The sequence below is a fragment of the Muscardinus avellanarius genome (assembly GCF_963383645.1).
Source record: "Muscardinus avellanarius genome assembly, chromosome: 18".
Lineage (NCBI taxonomy): Eukaryota > Metazoa > Chordata > Mammalia > Rodentia > Gliridae > Muscardinus > Muscardinus avellanarius.
The window spans coordinates 5,337,692-5,356,089 of NC_137804.1; the positions used below are offsets into that span (position 1 = coordinate 5,337,692).

The 18,398-nt window shown below is 53.1% G+C and overlaps 2 protein-coding genes across 2 annotated transcripts in view; one reads left to right on the top strand and one right to left on the bottom strand.

The window, feature by feature from the left end:
- Positions 1-295: 295 nt before the first annotated feature.
- CTNNB1 (catenin beta 1) lies at positions 296-11,537 on the top strand (the record flags this gene model as incomplete). Its single annotated transcript, XM_080715922.1, has 13 exons — positions 296-518; positions 637-890; positions 1,007-1,245; positions 1,318-1,519; positions 2,371-2,515; positions 6,168-6,271; positions 6,349-6,687; positions 6,916-7,074; positions 8,722-8,841; positions 9,284-9,434; positions 9,519-9,640; positions 10,491-10,551; positions 11,329-11,537. The coding sequence occupies exons 1-13, from the start codon at positions 299-301 to the stop codon at positions 11,535-11,537; spliced, it is 2,325 nt and encodes a 774-aa protein (XP_080572048.1). The 5' UTR covers positions 296-298.
- Positions 11,538-16,556: 5,019 nt separating this feature from the next.
- Positions 16,557-18,398, bottom strand: part of ULK4 (unc-51 like kinase 4) — a gene marked incomplete at both ends in the record, with an annotated part of 268,478 nt that continues 266,636 nt past the window's right edge. The window contains one exon of the mRNA XM_080715872.1: positions 16,557-16,635. Coding sequence (XP_080571998.1) covers positions 16,557-16,635 — 79 coding nt within the window. The remainder of the gene's footprint in view (positions 16,636-18,398) is intronic.

Genomic DNA, 18,398 nt, shown 5'->3' on the forward strand with positions numbered 1-18,398 from the left:
GTGCTCACTTCTGTGGCGTGGTGAAGCACACACCGGCCACTGTCAGGATCCAGTCTGGATGGGCTCTGCAGCCTGGATGCTGTGCTCTTCTACTGGTCCAGGAAGGGAGTGTTAGGCGGTGCCCTAAGGGCGTAGGTAATTTCATCACTGAGCTAGTCCTGGCTTTCATTCTGCTTCTTTTGGCTGCCTTTCAGATTTGACTTTATTTCTACAAATTTTCCAGTGGGCCATATCACAGATTTAAAATTAAAGTCATGTTTTCAGTGTACTGATATGTTTCATATTTACAGCTGATTTGATGGAGTTGGACATGGCCATGGAGCCAGACAGAAAAGCCGCCGTCAGTCACTGGCAACAACAGTCCTACCTAGACTCTGGGATCCACTCTGGTGCCACTACCACGGCTCCTTCTCTGAGTGGTAAGGGCAACCCCGAGGAAGAGGATGTGGACACCTCCCAAGTCCTGTATGAGTGGGAGCAGGGATTTTCTCAGTCCTTCACTCAAGAACAAGTAGCGGGTAAGTACCACTGCCTTAAGAAGGCGCAGTGTGGCTTGAGGGCTCTCCAGTCAGTGTGGCGCATACGGAGCGGGGCGTGATGCTCACAGCATGTCAGCGAGTGCCCACTCTCTCACAGATATCGACGGGCAGTATGCGATGACACGCGCACAGAGGGTGCGTGCCGCCATGTTCCCCGAGACGCTGGACGAGGGCATGCAGATCCCATCCACGCAGTTTGATGCCGCTCATCCCACTAACGTCCAGCGCTTGGCCGAACCGTCACAGATGCTGAAACATGCGGTGGTGAACTTGATTAATTACCAAGACGATGCAGAGCTGGCCACGCGTGCCATCCCGGAGCTGACAAAGCTGCTGAACGACGAGGACCAGGTGACTGGCACAGCGAGCTTCCCCTGCTCAGGAGGAGGCCCAAGGGAGTGTTCACAGGGGGCTGCCCAGAGCCAGCACCTGCAAACTGATGGTGTTTCTTAATTCCCATGGTACAGGTGGTAGTTAATAAGGCTGCGGTCATGGTCCATCAGCTTTCTAAGAAGGAAGCATCCAGACACGCCATCATGCGTTCGCCCCAGATGGTTTCTGCTATTGTCCGCACCATGCAGAACACAAATGACGTGGAGACAGCTCGCTGCACTGCAGGCACCTTGCACAACCTCTCCCACCACCGTGAGGGCCTGCTGGCCATCTTTAAGTCCGGGGGCATCCCTGCCCTGGTGAAGATGCTCGGGTGAGCACGGCAGGGACGTGGAACGGGGCGGGGGGAGCCACGCGTTTCTGACGGGCCCTTTCCTCTCTCCAGGTCACCAGTGGACTCCGTGTTGTTCTACGCCATTACCACTCTGCACAACCTTTTATTACATCAGGAAGGAGCCAAAATGGCTGTGCGCTTAGCTGGCGGGCTGCAGAAGATGGTTGCTCTGCTCAACAAAACAAACGTTAAGTTCTTGGCCATTACAACAGACTGCCTTCAGATCTTAGCTTACGGCAACCAAGAGAGCAAGGTAAAAAAGTTGTTCTTCCTGTGGTTTTCATGGGGCATTGGAAACCCCCGCCCCCGGCATATCACAGCTTGAACTCTTAGAAACTCATAGTATGCCTCACGGTGTGCATCGTAGAAAGGTTGGACGTCTCTTCAGAGAAATCTGAGTGTGTACGTAAAGCGCTATGCAAAGTACTAGCAACACAGCGGGCTCTGCGTTCTCGCTCTCGGGCAGGAGAGCATGGCGCCGCTTGCAGTTTCATCGCTGTGTTAACAGGGCGGTGAGCAGGCCCTGCTGGAGGCCCACGGAGCCTCCAGAGAGTGAGCCCAGCTGGCTTGCCAAGAGGAGAGAGAAGGGCCCGGCCAGGACAGGGAGGAGCACACGAGGCGCTGGAGCTTAGGAGGACAGCCAGTGAGGAGGAGTGAGGTTTGGATAGGCTGGTGGTGTTGAGGGGAGGTGCGTTTGTAGAGATCTAGGGCAGGGAAAGAAAGGGCCAGAGTGGATGCTTGTTTTATGGAATCTCTCTTTAAGGTGGGTATGATTAAGAAAACGAGAAGACCAAATGATGAGGATTTTGGGTGCCCATTCTGTTCATGTCCAGTCAGTTTCGATACAACTTGCATAGCAACATGGTTACTTTTCTTTCTTTTCTTTCACTGTGAACCATGTTGGGAGAAGGAAATCTGGCCAGAGTTGATGTAGTCTGGAGAGGACTGGGATGCTCTATTTAGTGGAGGGGTTAGATAGAGCCTGGTGTGCGGTCTAGGAATATAGTTAAGTCTGAGGCCAAGCTTGTGTAATGGAATTGCCAATAGGGCTTTCTCAGGCGTTTGGTCAAGTTCATTACTAACAGTGTATACACGCCTTTTTAGCTGATCATCCTGGCTAGCGGTGGACCCCAAGCTCTAGTAAATATAATGCGGACCTACACGTACGAGAAGCTGCTGTGGACCACGAGCAGAGTGCTGAAGGTGCTGTCTGTCTGCTCTAGCAATAAGCCGGCTATCGTAGAAGCTGGTAAGTATATCTTGTGAGGCTGCATCCTCAGCGTCCAGCTCTAATTGGACTACTTTTCGTAGAGCAAGGGACTAGGACTTTACCGACTAAAGTGCAGGGCCCTGCTGAGTTGCTGGCCAAGAGCGTAGTGGAGAGTAAGTTCTGCTTGCCGCCTGGTGCACGGTCCACTTCAGGCAACATTCTTGATAGTTGCTACAGATGAAAACAAGCGCAGTGCTTGGGGACATTGGGTGGGAATTTTTTTTTTTTTGAGGATTGAATGTAGGAGCATTCTATCCAAATTACAGCCTCAGCCCTTTGTGTTTTTGTTTATTGTGGTAGTGGGGGTAGAACCCAGAGGCACTCTACCTCTGCGCTTCACTCCCAGCCCAATTTTTTATTCTTTATTCTGAAACAGGGTCTCGCTAAGTTATGGAGGGTATCACAAGTTGCTGAGGCTGGCTGCAAACCTGTGATCCTCCTGTCTCCCAAGTACTAGGATTACAACCATGCTCGGCTCCCCCCACCCCCCATTTTTTGTTTGTTTGTTTTGGCAGTACTGGGGAAGGAACCTAGGGGAATTCTACCTCCAAGCTATACCCCAGCCTGATTTTTTAATTTTTTAATTTTGAAACAGAGTCTCACTAAGTTGTAGAGGCCTACCATTAGTTTTTAATTCTGATTTTTGGGTTGACCCAAGATTTTCTTTTCCAACATACTTGTGGATATAAAGGATCTAAATTATGTGTTACACATAATACTGTATTCTCAGTGAGCAGGTACTCTAATAAGAAAAAAAAAAAAGTTTTACTGTTCCCTCTAAGTATTTTTATTTTCTGTTTTTAATGATGCAAATCATAGTTAGTAGATTATATTATGGACATGCTGGTGGTAGAAGAAAAGGGTCTATGGTTTGTACCAGAATCTCCTGTTATGGATCGTGTGTAATGAAATAATGAAATAAATTGGCAGTAAGGCTTTCTGGGTAGAAATACAGGTTACATTTTAGTTACCTGGAATCCTTTGTTTTCAGTCACATCTGACAGCATCTTCCTAGCCTTTCAAAACAAGCTTCAAATCCCCCTAGAAAGAAAAATAAGGCATTTAGTGGAAGAGAGTGTTGGGGTATAGAGCTGGTAACACTTCTAGTAGTTGGCTGATAATGGTAACCTGTGTTTTTCACTTGAGAGTGATTTGAGAAGTTTAGGGAACAAGGGGATTAAGCTTTCCTGAGGTTGCTGCCGGTGGCACCGTAGGCATAAGCTGGGCTCATGGAGTAAGAGGGTTTACATTCTTTTTAGCTACTCATTCCAGAGGCACCTGTGGTGCTTGTTTAAAAATACAGATTATAGCCGGGTATGGTGGCGCATACTTGTAATCCAGTACTTGGGAGGCTGAGACAGGAGGATCCGGGTTTGCAGCCGGTCCCAGCTACTTAGCGAGGCCCTCTGCAACTTAGTGAGACCCTGTTTCAAAATAAAGAATTAAAAAATAAGTCTGGGGGTGTAGCTCAGAGGTAGAATGCCCCTGGTTTCCATCTTTAGTACAGCCAAAAAAAAAAAAAAAAGATTGTTAGATTGACTCTTGAGAATTTCTGAACCGTTGATTTTTTTAAAATCAAGAGATACTGAACAGTGGTAGCTGGAGATGTACAGGATGGGAAGCCATCATTAAGTTCCCCAGGCTGCTCTGATGTCTCAAGCAAGGTGATGGCAGAGTGCCCCGGGCGGCGCACAGGCATAGTCCCCGTGGCTGCCCTTGCAGTCCTGTGAGGGCAACGCAGGTGTCTGAGGCGGTTGCAGATTGGAAGGCCTGCGGCATGAGAAGTGGGCAGCTAATAGCCGGCGGAGGACAGGGCTGAAGGGTAGGAAGGGGCCTTTATTTTTTCCGCAAGGAGGGGTTAAGTGCTTTCCGGGCAAAGAAACGTGCACAGTGTCTTAGAGAGGAGAGAGATTGCTGAAGGGGGCCGTGTAGATGGACTGTCCTGAGTGGTGGGCGAGCATCACAGGGCTAGGCTGATGGGCTCGGCAGGGCCACGCGCTGCATGCTTGAGCCCTGGGCTTGCTCCTGAAGCTTTAGGCTGGATTCCTTTTGAGATAGGTGTAGAATGTGTAGGTCGGTTGGGAGAGACGTAGGGTGCACGCGGTGAAGCGTCCCCGCGGTTCCTCTAGGTTATTCTGATGTCTGGTGTTGGAGCAGGGAGCGGCGGCAGAGCAGTCTGTGTTTGCAGGAATTCCACCGCGGCATCCTCCAGATAGTCTGAATCACTGCAGGAGACACCAGCCCTCCAGATGAGGTAGCTTGTCTTCAAAGGATGTAGCGAGTGACAAGTGCTGGAGACTTGTAAAAGAATCAGACTGGCTTATTACTGAGGCCATGGGAGTTATCGGAAGGGCTGGTGCTGGGGAGGACGTTGGTACCATGAAGTGAACCTCTCTCGGGAAGGGCACGATTTTGACAAGGCGGTGTCCTGGCGTGTGGTGACAGGCACGTGGGGGAGTGGCTCAGGGCACTGGTATGCAGGATGTGGGGCCAGACCTGGGCGCACCTCCTAGCTGAGGGCGGGGGGCCCCGCCACACGCGTGGGGCTGTCACCCTGACCTGCTGTGTCTACGGGCCGTGGTCCTCGGGCTCCAGGTCTACTCTCGGAGTTAGTATGCTATGTAGAGGGAAGGCACGGAGTCCGTTTAGTAAATGCTGTGTGCGCTCTGTGTGAGGAAGAATCCAGAGCTGATCTCTGTCTTTGCAAGCAGGAGGACTAAGCTACTGTTGCGATAGGTAAGGAGGTTTGAAAGAGTAGCTTGAGAATCCTAGCAAGTAGGCTTAACCTGATCTGAAGATGAACAGGGAGACAGGGAAATTGTCTCCTGCTGCCTTCACACAGTATTTTAGTTGAAAAGTGGGCGGAGTTAAACTGGTATGTGGGGTTAGTTTTCCATGTACACTCCTATGGCAGAATAAGCGTGTCATGAGGATCCTGAGGGATGGGACGTATGCACCTTGGGGCTCTTTATTTAGATGGGGCTCTCAGCATGTTGGCCAGGCTCAAGTGACCTTCCTGCCTCAGCCGAATAGTGAGGGCTGCAGGCGCACGCCTCCGTGCCCGGCTGGCTGGTGACTTTGTCATCTTGTCCCTGGCAGAAGTATTCCAGTGCCTTTGTTCAAGGTTGCTTGTAGCCAGGAGTTTACTTGGCTACTCAGATGTCGGCCCACACTGACGCAGCCTTCCTACCTTACTAGACCTGCAGTGAGCCTGCCTGCTCACGGTCCTGTTTTTCTCTTATCACTCCTCATACCATCCAGCATATTGTGCCGTTTTATTAATTATACACGTGCTTACTTACCAGCCTCCTCTATCTTACTGGTAATTTCCAGCTCAGAACAGGGCCTGGTACTCAGTAAATAGTTTTGAAATGGTTGCATTATGAAAGGAAATAAAAAGATTGTGACCTACAGGGGGGCAGTGGAAATAACGACCTCTTCCGCCTGTGAAAGGAGGAGTCGGGCATTCGACAGCATCTCTCATTAGCGAGGCGAGCTAGAGAAGGAAGAGAAGCTGAGCAGCATCCTGGCATTGCGGGGAGGGCCATGGCGATGCGGCGCTCGCTGTGAGGACGACGCTCCGGCTGGCGCGCGTCCAGCTAACGGCACGGCTTGTGCTTTTGATTTCTAGGTGGAATGCAAGCGTTAGGGCTTCACCTGACAGATCCAAGTCAGCGTCTTGTTCAGAACTGCCTTTGGACGCTTAGGAATCTTTCAGATGCCGCAACGAAACAGGTAAAGTCTGCAGCTGGCACCTGGGTGGCCTCTTAGCATGGCAAGTGGGTGCTGAGCGTCTGTTCTTCTCTCCATAGGAAGGGATGGAAGGCCTTCTCGGGACTCTCGTTCAGCTTCTGGGCTCAGATGACATAAACGTGGTCACTTGTGCAGCTGGAATTCTTTCTAACCTCACTTGCAATAACTACAAGAACAAGATGATGGTGTGCCAGGTGGGCGGCATAGAGGCTCTTGTGCGCACCGTGCTCCGTGCCGGCGACAGGGAGGACATCACTGAGCCTGCCATCTGTGCCCTTCGACATCTGACCAGCAGGCACCAGGAGGCAGAGATGGCCCAGAACGCCGTTCGCCTCCACTATGGACTACCAGTTGTGGTCAAACTTCTACACCCACCATCCCATTGGCCTCTGATAAAGGTACGGCATCAGAGTAGAACGTTGCAGAATTGAATGAACTCCCTGAGCTGAGGAGGCATAGGGATTGATAAAGGGGGGTTGTATTCCATAGGAAGCGTGGCTGGGATGGGAGGTGAAAGTCTGAAGTGTTGGTGTAGTTCGACTGTGAGTTGATATCAGTAGTTGTAGTAGGAAGTTTAGGCTAAGAGAAAGATTGAGTCATATGGCAATTCTTCCTCTCATCTGCAGGCTACTGTTGGGTTGATTCGGAATCTTGCCCTCTGTCCAGCCAATCACGCCCCTCTGCGTGAGCAGGGCGCCATTCCACGACTGGTTCAGCTGCTTGTGCGTGCCCACCAGGACACCCAGCGCCGCACATCTATGGGTGGGACGCAGCAGCAGTTTGTGGTAGGTGCTTCTCGAGAAGGAATGTGTGTCCACAGGAGCCTGGGTGCGCGCGGTTGTGGGCCCCAGCTCAGCATGGCCGGTCTTGGTGGGGCTGGTCTGTGACTGCGGCAGGCCTGGGCGCTGGTGCTGCCTTCATGACTTACAGGCTGTACTTCCTTAGCAGGCCCAATGGAGCCCATCTCACTTGAGCTGCTTCCCACTGCGGGGCGAATCGTGCCTGCCAGTACTTAACAGGCCTTTCACTGTCTCCGATGAGAGGCTTACATAGTCACAATTCTAAGAATAATTGCCAAATTTTAATAGGCAGTAGCATTTCTGGAGTCTTTACCCATAATACTCTCCTCTGTCATCAAGTTTGAGTCTTAACACTGGCTCTTTCTCTTAAGTTGCTTTAGAAAATAAGGAGAGCCTGCAGGCTGACTCCAGGAGCCCTGCACTGCTGCGTGCACTCGGCCGTGGCTTTGCTTCCCCATCTCCTCAGGGTGGCGGGGTCGAATGCAGAGGGCACCTTTCCTTAAACCTCTTCTCTAAAAAGAAGAGTATGTGTCTTCACAAAAAATCAAGTTGTTTATAAAAGCTGCTAAATGTGACAAAATCGTAATTTTTTAAAACTTTACCCCAGAAACAGCAAATCAAACTTAAATTTTGCAAGGACTTCCTCCTCCACCTCCATAGACAGTATGTTAAACAGTTTTGTTTTTGTGGTTCTGGGGATTGAACCCTGGGAGCAACCTACCTCTGAGCTACATTCCCGGCCCTGTTTCCTTTTGTATTTGGAAACAGGATCTCACTAAGTTGTGGAGGGTTTCCTGAGGTTGCTGGGGCTAGACTCACACCTGCCATCCTCCCGTCTCAGCCTCCCAAGTACTGGGATTTCAGGTGTGTGCTACCATGGCTGGCCGGAGGAGTCGTGATAAGAGGTGGATTTTCTCCTTGTTAGCTCAGTAGAATGTTAGCCACTGGTAATAAAAGCATGCAAAGTTTTCACCCAAGATGTGGTTGTATGAAAATATAAAATATGAAGAAAATTAAAACATTTGGCATAGTTCGAGCATCTTTGTATGCTTTTTTTTTTTTAACATACACCCTCTGCCCTGAGTGGCTGGTGGCCTGTTGTAAGAAAGTCCTCCTCGAGGACACGATATGTGGCACTGCGGGCCCTTGTTTGGTGCCTGTGGGGTTTGTTTCAGTACCCCCCCCACACACACACACACGCACACCAACACCTGCAAATGGTCAAGTACCTTATATAAACAGCCTAGTATTTGTATGTTCTGCTGTGTACATTAAGTAATTTCTAAATCATTTATAATACCTAACACAAATACATTGTGAATAGTTATACTGACAAGTGTGTGTCGGGAGATGAAGTTTTTTCCCCACTATTCTGGCCCGTGGCTGGCCGGGTCTGCGGACGGGAGCTGCACACACGGAGGCCGGCCTGTTTGGCGTGCGGCGTGCGAGGGGAGGACGGGGAGACTCAACGGCACGCGGTCTTCCTCATTCCTGAGCCAGGGCGGACTGTGTGGACCTTGGAGTACACAATGCACTGGACTGTAGTCCAGTCACTGCTGCTGAGAACGGAAAGCCTTTCACGTGTAGAGACCTGAGAGAATACCTGTGTGCTGACCATATTTCTCTTGGTAGGAGGGTGTCCGCATGGAAGAAATAGTTGAGGGTTGTACAGGAGCCTTGCACATCCTAGCCCGGGACGTTCACAACCGAATCGTAATCAGAGGACTGAATACCATTCCATTGTTTGTGCAGGTATGCTGGTTTTGAGTAAGATGTTGTAGGACTTCTATGTCCCCAAAACTCCAGAAAATTAGACCAAAATAGAGATCCCTATAATTTTATGAAATTTCCCTTCGTTGCGGAGGAAGGCTGGGACAAACGCCTCAGGGAGAGACTTGACACTTTGAGGGTGCTTGGTTTCGGGGGATGGAGAGCTGGCTGGGCTGCTAGGGCACAGGGCCCCAGCCAGCTTAAATGTTAGATCTGTTAGAATCACCTCTAAAGAGTCTGTAGCTAAGTTCTCCTAGAAATCCAGTGTTCTGGAGCCTTATACCCCCAAGGGCGTGAGTGCAGAGAATATGACTTTCACCCAGAGTGAACGTTCTTACTCTCCAGATTGGGATCTTGGCACCACAGCGGCACTTGCCAGGCCTCGGTTTCAGTTCTAATTAGGTTTTGTGTGTTTCCTCCTTAGCTGCTTTATTCTCCCATTGAAAATATCCAGAGAGTAGCTGCAGGGGTCCTCTGTGAGCTGGCTCAGGACAAGGAGGCGGCAGAAGCTATCGAAGCCGAGGGAGCCACGGCCCCTCTGACGGAGCTGCTCCACTCCAGGAACGAAGGCGTGGGCAAGTAGACTCAGCGGGGCCTGCGGGGGGAGGGCATGTGCCCTGGCTTCTCCTGACGGCCGCTCCTCCCCGTCCCTCTCCCAGCCACGTATGCAGCGGCGGTTTTGTTCCGAATGTCTGAGGACAAGCCCCAGGATTATAAGAAGCGGCTTTCAGTCGAGCTGACCAGCTCCCTCTTCAGAACGGAGCCGATGGCTTGGAATGAGGTAGGCGGAGGTGCACACGTGCCCGGTGGTTACGCTCTGTGCACGGTCATCGGAGTTGCCTGTAGCCTGGCTCCAAGGTTGGGTGGTCTTTATGTTCCCGGTGGCTGCCCTGAGGAAGGCTGTGCACCTTGAAGAGCCTGTTTAGAATCGTTATGAGCAAGTTGTTCCCTAAAACTCACAAGGAAGGTCAGTGAACAGCTGTCAGACCGAGATTTCTAAGACAGGTTTAAGGAAAGAGGCAGAATGCTAAACAGTTGGAAGTCAGTTTATTGATACTTGTCTATGGCACATTTTTCTTCAGTATTTGTCCTCAATATAGGTATCCAGTAAAATATACTTCAAGTAAATAAAATTAAAACCACCCTGGGAGTTTACCCCCCTATAGTGATCAAGAGTGTACACAAGCGGTGAATTACACTCATTTAGTGAATGCCATGAGATGTGGGGTTAAAAAAAAACCTCACTGCCAGGGAGTAATGTGTTGGCTGGGTTTTACCAGGCGTATTTTTGACATATTCCAGCTTGAGCCCTTCACTTTCCCATCCACCCTCTCCCTCAAAACAGTCCTCACAGCTGCTCAGGCCAGAAGTCTTCCTGCCAGCAGCTCTCGTTGGTTTGTTGCTATGACTAGTACCAGGAAGAGCCTGGCACACAGTAGGAGCTTGGTAGAGACTTGCTGGGAGAGCACATTAGTAGTACACTTACGTGCAGAGAAGAAACATTTGCCCTGGAGGGTGAGGTTCTGAAGGGCTCTTGCAAGTATGAGCCGTGTCTGTAAGGTTCAGTGTGTTTGTAGAGCGCATCGGAGCGTACTCTGCTTCATAGTCTTCCTTGATTTGTACTTGTTTAGACTGCTGACCTTGGCCTTGACATCGGTGCCCAGGGAGAGCCCCTTGGATATCGCCAGGATGGTATGTGTCTCCTGCTTCTCCCCCTTGGACACGACTAGGCTGACGTGAACAGGTCTGCTGGCCCGGGCGAGCAGTGCTGACAGGAGGGCAGCGGCTGCAGTTCGAGGCCGTGGAGTCCCAGCCTCGCAGACGCAGGTCCCTGGTGCTCGTCTGCCGGGCTTTCGTTCTCTTCTTGGTCAAAAAACTCAATACCTTTGCCTGTAGCCCACCAGGGAAGTGAGAGTATGGGAAGTATCTGTGTGCTCAGACTGTCTGAAAAGCAAATCCAAATCTGGACAGTGAAGCATGGGTAGACCATCTTTTATTTATAATCCCATTTTGTTTTACCGAATTACTAACATGCCATAACTCATAGGCTTCTTACTATGACAGATAAATATTGTCAGCCCTATTTGAATTAGAATGGAAGGTGGTAAGGCTTCTTTGGAAAGAGCTTTCCTCGGGGTCGTTGTGGGCATGACCCATGCAGCATCAGGTAGACTGTACCTGCTGGCCTTGCTGCCTTCCTCTCCCTTCCTCCCGTGACTCGTCGCTGCCCAGTAGACAGACGCAGTAGATTGCTGCTTGTCCTCCTGAGGGGCCATGCGTCTCTGCCAGGGCCAAACACAAGGGCTGGGGGTTGCGCTGTGGTATGGCTCTGAGGCAGTCGGGGCGGTGTAGTCTCACGGTGGCCCGGCTGAGGCGGCGAGGAGCGCTTTCTGGTGAATTGCTGACAACCTGTGGACACCTGGGCGCTTGTCAACCGTGCTCCTTCTCTCCCTTGCCACCCCTTTCTAGATCCCAGCTACCGTTCCTTTCACTCCGGTGGGTATGGCCAGGATGCCTTGGGTATGGACCCCATGATGGAGCACGAGATGGGCGGCCACCACCCTGCTGCTGACTACCCTGTTGATGGGCTGCCGGATCTGGGACATGCCCAGGACCTCATGGACGGGCTGCCTCCGGGCGACAGCAATCAGCTGGCCTGGTTTGATACTGACCTGTAAAGCATCCTTTAGGTAAGAAGTTTAAAAGGCCAGCTTGGGTAGAATACTTTCACTCTGCCTACAGAACTTGAGAAAGACCTGGTCGGCCGGGTGGGAGTGGTGTAGGCCATTTGTAAGTCTGCCACATAAACAGATGCATACTCTGAAAGGAGATGTCTTGGAACATGTGGATGTTCTCAGATTTCTGGTTGTTACGTGATCTTGTGTGGAAGTTATTCACTTTAATGTTTTTGCCACAGCTTTTGCAACTTAATACTCAAATGAGTAACATTTGCTGTTTTAAACATTAATAGCAGCCTTTCTCTCTTTATACAGCTGTATTGTCTGAACTTGCATTGTGATTGGCCTGTAGAGTTGCCGAGAGGGCTCGAGGGGTGGGCTGGTATCTCAGAAAGTGCCTGACACTAACCAAGCTGAGTTTCCTATGGGAACACTTGAAGTAAACTTTTTGTTCTGGTCCTTTTTGGTCGAGGAGTAACAATACAAATGGATTTGGGGAGTGACTCAAGAAGTGGAGAATGCCCAAGGACGGATGGCAGGATGGCGTTTACCAAACCCTAGCCTTGCTTGTTAAGCGGTTTTTTAATGTCTGTAATGGTACTGACTTTGCTTGCTTTGAACTAGCTCTTTTAATTTTTTTTGCAGTAACTGTTAGTTTTTTTTTAAGTCTCTCGTAGTGTTATGTTATAGTGAATACTGCTACAGCAATTTCTGATTTTTAAGAATTGAGTAATGGTGTAGAACACTAATTCATAATCACTCTAATTGTAATCTGAAGAAAGTGTAACATTGTGTAGCCTTTTTGTATAAAATAGACAAATAGAAATGGTCCAATTAGTTTCCTTTTTAATATGCTTAAAATAAGCAGGTGGATCTATTTCATGTTTTTGATCAAAAACTTTTATTTGGGATATGTATGGGTAGGTAAATCAGTAAGAGGTGTTATTTGGAACCTTGTTTTGGACAGTTTACCAGTTGCCTTTTATCCCAAAGTTGTTGTAACCTGCTGTGATACAATGCTTCAAGAGAAAATATGTTATAAAATGGTTCAGAATTAAACTTTTAATTCATTCGATTGCGTCCGCTTTCTTTCCTTGTCGTTGAGTGGTTTGTGAGGGTTTAAGTTTACCGACCTCACCTTCATCCTGAGGAACACATGGCGAGGTAATTGAAGTTATAGTGACACAAGCCCGGCCTCTAGCTGGGATTATTTGCCAGGTTCCCTTAGACTGGGCTTTTGTGAGAGCTACTCCGCTGATTAACAGGCTTGAGCCTAGACCAGTGCCCACTCCTTGAACCTGGCTTCAGTACGGTAAGCCTCCCAGCTCAAAGGCGGTGCGCGCTGGTCTTAGGGCCACTGAGGAGGAGCATAGAGCTGAAAGCCAAGCAAGCACCCTCTCCAGGTGGTTCCATCCATTAGGGTAATAATGAGACGCTCACTACATGCATTTGGGCTTCAAGCACCTTCACACAGGGGCGACTCATTTGGAAAGGGTAATTTTTCAACTCGGCTTTGAACTAATAATTAAGTGTGTTTAAATGTCGATGTTTATCTGAACATAATCAGAGCCAGGATGGGCCTTCCTCCAGGTGAGCCTGTCGTCCTGGTGGTAGGTCTGCCGGGCTCTGTTCATCTCTTAGGATGCACCTGTTAAGACCTGTTGGGCCTAAAATACCACCTTGCTTTGTGTTTAGGGGGAGCCATTACTGACTGACTGTGTGTTTCAAGTCCTAAGTGTTCAAATCTGCAACTATCTCAAAATTAACACAGGTACATAAAAATAGGTTGGAAATCACAATCTAGGAGCTTTATACATTAATGTTAATTAACATCAATATGAAATAATTATATTCTTATATAATTACTTTAAGCTAGAAAACATTTCAAGCTTAAATCTTAAGTTTCATTTTAAGCCTTAATCTGATCTAGCAAGGTGGTCTGCAGTGTACTCACAGGGGCCGCAGCATGATGCAGAAGGGAGGGAGACTCAGCCGAGCAGTGGTCAGTGTGGGGCCGGAGGTGGCCACTGAAGGGCTGCAGCTAATAAAAGAGTACCCAGTTACTGATGAAATACCGGGTTTTAAGAAGGCAGTGCAAGCATCCCTAATTTTTCTTTGGCCTCAAGGTCTGGTCTGGTGTGACCGCGGCACTGGAAGCCCAGGTGCACCCACAGTCGCTGTGTTCACAGAAAACGATGTTAACTGCAGCGTCACGCGGGGCGGGCTGGCTGTCTCCACTGTAGTACTGAACAAAAGCGGCTCACAGGTGTGTGCGGACCCCATCGGTCCACAAGGGAAGGGACACGCTATTAGAGGAAAGCCTAGATGGTAAACCAGACTTGGACAGACACCTGAGCAGAGCTCACCCGAGACGCCAGCGAGGTCTGGCCTGTCCGGGAGAACGGCGAGGGCACTGAGGGCGGGCGTGAAGTGGGGGAGCTGCTGGGGCACACTCTTCTCTTCCCTTTACGCTGGCGGAGGCCTCCTGGGGTCCAGTCCTTGAGCTGGACACCTGGGGCCCGACAGGGAGAGGCCCCAGCTGGCTCTCGTCTGGACGACTGTGCAGAGGGCTGAAGGTGTTCTCAGGTCGGAATCTATCTGCCTTTCTCTTCCTCAATTCAAATGCGGCAGGGGGGGTGGGGGTAGAGAGCAGTCCACTCTCCTGTGTGGAGTGTCGCAGGATGTCCATTCTGCCGCCGCCAGCTCCCCACCCCGTGGAGACGAGCAAACTAGAGGGGAGACAGACCTCGCAGCAGGGAGTGAGGGTCAGGGCTTGAGTGGGCACTCGGAGGAAAGGGGCCTGGCACCGAACCGTGTTTCCTAGATAGGTGAGTGCGCGAGCTGGTCCTGGTGTCCTCGAGCTTCCTGAGTTGCCATGCTAGGCAAGTCCGGAGGAGCCCTGCGGTGACAAGGCGGTCCTGCTCGCAGGCTCTGGCCTCCCGTGAGACCCGTGTGCTGCAGCAGCAACCAGTGCCCGTCAGCCACTGAAGCGCTGGTGACGTGCCCCTTCGGTTCCCACCAAAGAGTAAAACCATCTTGAAAAGAGCATCACTAAGTTGAGCAGAGCAGTTCGCAGCTGCACACTTGGCTCCCGGAGGGCAGACAGCCTTGCAGCATCCCTGGGTCCACGCGGAGCGGTGACTGCAGCCCGCCGCCCACACCTGAGCACAAATGCCCAACGGCGGTGATTGAAATGCCCGGGGATGCTGCTGGCCTTCGCCACCGCCCAGCGAGGCCAGAGGCAGCATCTGGAAAGCCGCCGTGCAAGGTCCCCGCGCCCCGTTCTAGGTCCAGCCTCTCCGGCGTCCCTCCACCCTGCTGCGCTCGGGCTGTTGGCTAGTCTTGTCTCTCCCCACCTCCGCCCACCGAAGCGCCCGCAAATACAAGGGAGCCTCTTTTCCACCTTGTGCGGTCCTGTCTCCATGGGAAGGGAGGAAGGTGTCTTGCTCCCGGCGGTGCAGGAGAGCCCAGGTCCTTGCCGTCACTTGGATGAGCCCCGGCCTTCAGTCCTTGTGCCAAAGCGTGGACAACGCCTGCCTGTGTTGAGTGCCTGACTAGGTCAGGTGGGAGACAGACACGTGAGCCGAGCTGCTGTGTGCAGAGCCAGTCGCCCGGCTGCAAGCCCTCGCTGGTGCTCCTGCCTGCCACCTTCACCCCGGAGAGGCTGAAGCTTGGGCACGGGGAAGGGAGCTGCTCGGGAGCGGCCTAGCATCCACACGGCAGGCACCGTCCTGGAGGTGCGGCCTCCCAGCGGGCAGGCCCACGCGTGGACCCTCACCCTCCCTGCCTGTCCAGACGCCTGGCCCACGCAGGTGCTGTTCACCCAACACTTGATCCGAAATGTTCCTGGGCATTAAAGCCTTGTGTTCAACAGCAAAGGCGCTCCCTGCCTGACTGAAAAGGGGAAGGAGGAAGAGGAATCTTGGCTCAGAATACTTCCTGGGAAGGCCAGAAGCTTAGTTGCAGGCCCCCTTCCACCCCTGCTGGGGGCGTGTGAGGCCAGAGTGAGGGTCCTGCGAACAGCCAAGGTCTGGGGCTCGAGTGTCCTCCGCTGGGCAGTGACACCGAGGCTGCCTTGCAAGCCACGGCAGGGCCAAGGAACGGACTGGCGGCCTTGGATGCAGCCGGGCACCACCGCCAAATGGAAACTATCCAGCCACCCAGATCCTGCGTCAGTGGAGCCGGCGGTGCCCCATGACTGGCCATCTGTGCCTGCCGCGCCCATCCCACCTGCGGGGGCTCTGCCTGTGGCAACCCGTCTGGCCTCGTCTGCCGTGCAGGAGAGGGTCAGCGGCCTGACCCAGTCTGGCCTTTCTCATTTCAGATGGGGAAAATGAGGCCCCGTGAGGCCGAGGGATGGCCTTGGCTCGCCTCAGTCGGGGCTGCCCAGGACCACGCTTACCTTCTAGTCCAGGTTCAAGAGTGAGCCTTCCACCAGGCCTGGGCCTGATCGCTGCATCGGGGCCAGCCTCAGCAACTCAGACCCACGGCGACTTAGACCCTGTTTCAAAACAAGTTAAATGAGGCTGGGGGTGTAGCCTAGAAGAATGCCCCTGGGTCCAATCCTCAGTACTGACAAAAAAGAGTGACCTTCCCCCAGACTTTTCCTGTGTTCACCAAGTGTTCTCATGTGCTGGACATAACACATTCTGTGGCACGTATGTGAAGGAACAAGGAACACGTGTGTGAGAGGCCACGGGACAGTAGCCGGGAAGGTTTGGGGTGGTGGGTGGTGGCCAAAGTTGGAGGGCAGCTCGAGGGAGATGAGGCTGAAGCCCGCCCTGGCGCAGCTGGGGAACAGTTCTGCTCGGCCCCGCCATTGGACTCGCTCATCCCCGCCTAGGACCTGGCTTGGCAGTCGCATCCCAGAGGACCCAGGAGGTCCAGAGTGAGTGAGAGGCGGCAGTCTCAGGTTCTGGATTCAGCTGACTTTATTAGGTTGGTCCAGCACGGCTGGTGATGTGACGGGCCGCAGCAGGCCTTCCCTGCACAGCCGGGGTCGGGTGCAGCCTGGGCCTGCTAGGTGCCTTCTTGCCGGGGGCCCATGACTTGGAGGACTTCCAGGGCCAGAGAAGCCACCACACTGTCACCAGAGGAACTATGAGAGCAGAGAAGAGCCACTCAGCGGCCTGCACGGGCTGGGACCCTCTTCCCCGAGAGTGGCCCATCAGAACCTGCTGGGCCTGAGGACAGGACCCCCATCGCCCCCAGCCCGGTGCTCTCAGGACTGGCCACGCCAGTGTCCCTTAGCGAGCCTGCTCCTGACCCTGGTTCCACTCACTGAGCCACCCCACCTGCCAGGAGTGCGACCAGGCTGAAAGGTGGCGGCACACGGCAGCTAGGCTGAAGGCCTGGACGTAAGTGGCCTACGTAGCTCCTGGGAGCGACCTATGCATCCCAGGCCCCACGTGTGCTCGCCGACCCGCGCCCTGCTGGGAGGGACGCACGCATCCCAGGCCAGTGCGTCCTCACCGACCCTGCGCCCTGCTGTCAACAGCCTCTGGAGCTTAATGTGGACACTTCGTTTCCTGAGCAAAGTGTAACCTGTCATTTAACAACTGTTAGTAAAGAAAGAAGTGAGGCTGGCATTACAGCGGCCCCAGAAGTGTAAAACGAGCTCACGGCGCACTCCGTGAGGACTGCCTAGAAATAGCGCCCTTGCGGAGTGTGCGGGTGGGGTGCCACATGAAAGACGGGGCAGTGGGACCCGGGGCCATGCCATGAATTCCTGCTCCTGGCATCAAAGCCCCAAGGGTGGCGGAGTGCCTTTGAACTCGGTCTGCTTCTGGCTCAGCCTGGGCTCGTCTGGTGGGCCACGCCACCTACCCTGCCTGCCTGCCATGGCAGCCCAGCCTCCCTGAGAGCCAGGAGCCCTGCCACTGCAGCTCCTGGGGCGGCATCTGGACAGAGCCAGGCCAGATGAGACGAGATTGGCCCGGAGGTGCGAGGGAGGCCGCAGCTTCCCGCGTGGACTGCCGAGTCTTATTTAAACACATCGGATCCACATTTGGGGCCAGCTCTCCCAGCACGAGGACGTGCTAGGGTTGGCCTAAAGGCGGGCAGAGTGCCCTGCTAGTGACCAGTCCCGTGAGGGCAGTGCCCAGGGGGCTGGGGCACTCAGGAGCTATCAAATCCCACTTCTCAGCCGGTCTCCCCTTAACCGCGTGAGGCCAGGATCGTGGGGACGGAAGCCACGTGCTCCTCACAAACCCATCTAGCAGAAGGCATAGCCCAGCCCCTGTGCCCCAGCCTCCCGGCACAGGGGCCCAGCAAGCCAACATGGCCCTAGCATCCAGGCCAGCCTCTTTCCCGATCTCTGGAACACCTGGGCAAGAACCGGCTCTTTGGCAGGCCAAGGTAAGAATATGGCTGGCTGGCGGCTGGCTGGAGCGCCGCCCCCTGCAGGCTGCAACCATAAGCTCCCTTCCAGACCAACACCAGACCCAGCACACACCAGGAAGCGGGGTGCAGAAAACACAAGCCACAGCAAAGGCCAGGCACGAAGTCCACGCCTCACACATCAGTGAGAACCAGCAGCACCCCTTGGGCAGTGCCCCAGGGCGGGGCCTGCATGGGCTCCTCAGCCCCGGGAGCAACGGCAGCGGCAGTCATGGCGCCCCTCCCATGGCGCTGCCTCCCAGGAGCGGGCACCCAGCACCAGCTGACAGGTGCCTGGGGAGCATGAGACTGAGCAGCCTCACCTCCCACGTCGCTGGGGCAGCCCCAGTGCGCCCCAGCCCCAGCTCTACGCAGCGTCAGCGTCATGCAGGCTGGGGAGACGCGGTACCTGCCTGCCAGTGTCACAGGCCCTGGTCCGGGGACGCGCCTCCGGCGGAGGCCTGGGAGGCTGGCCTCACCCTG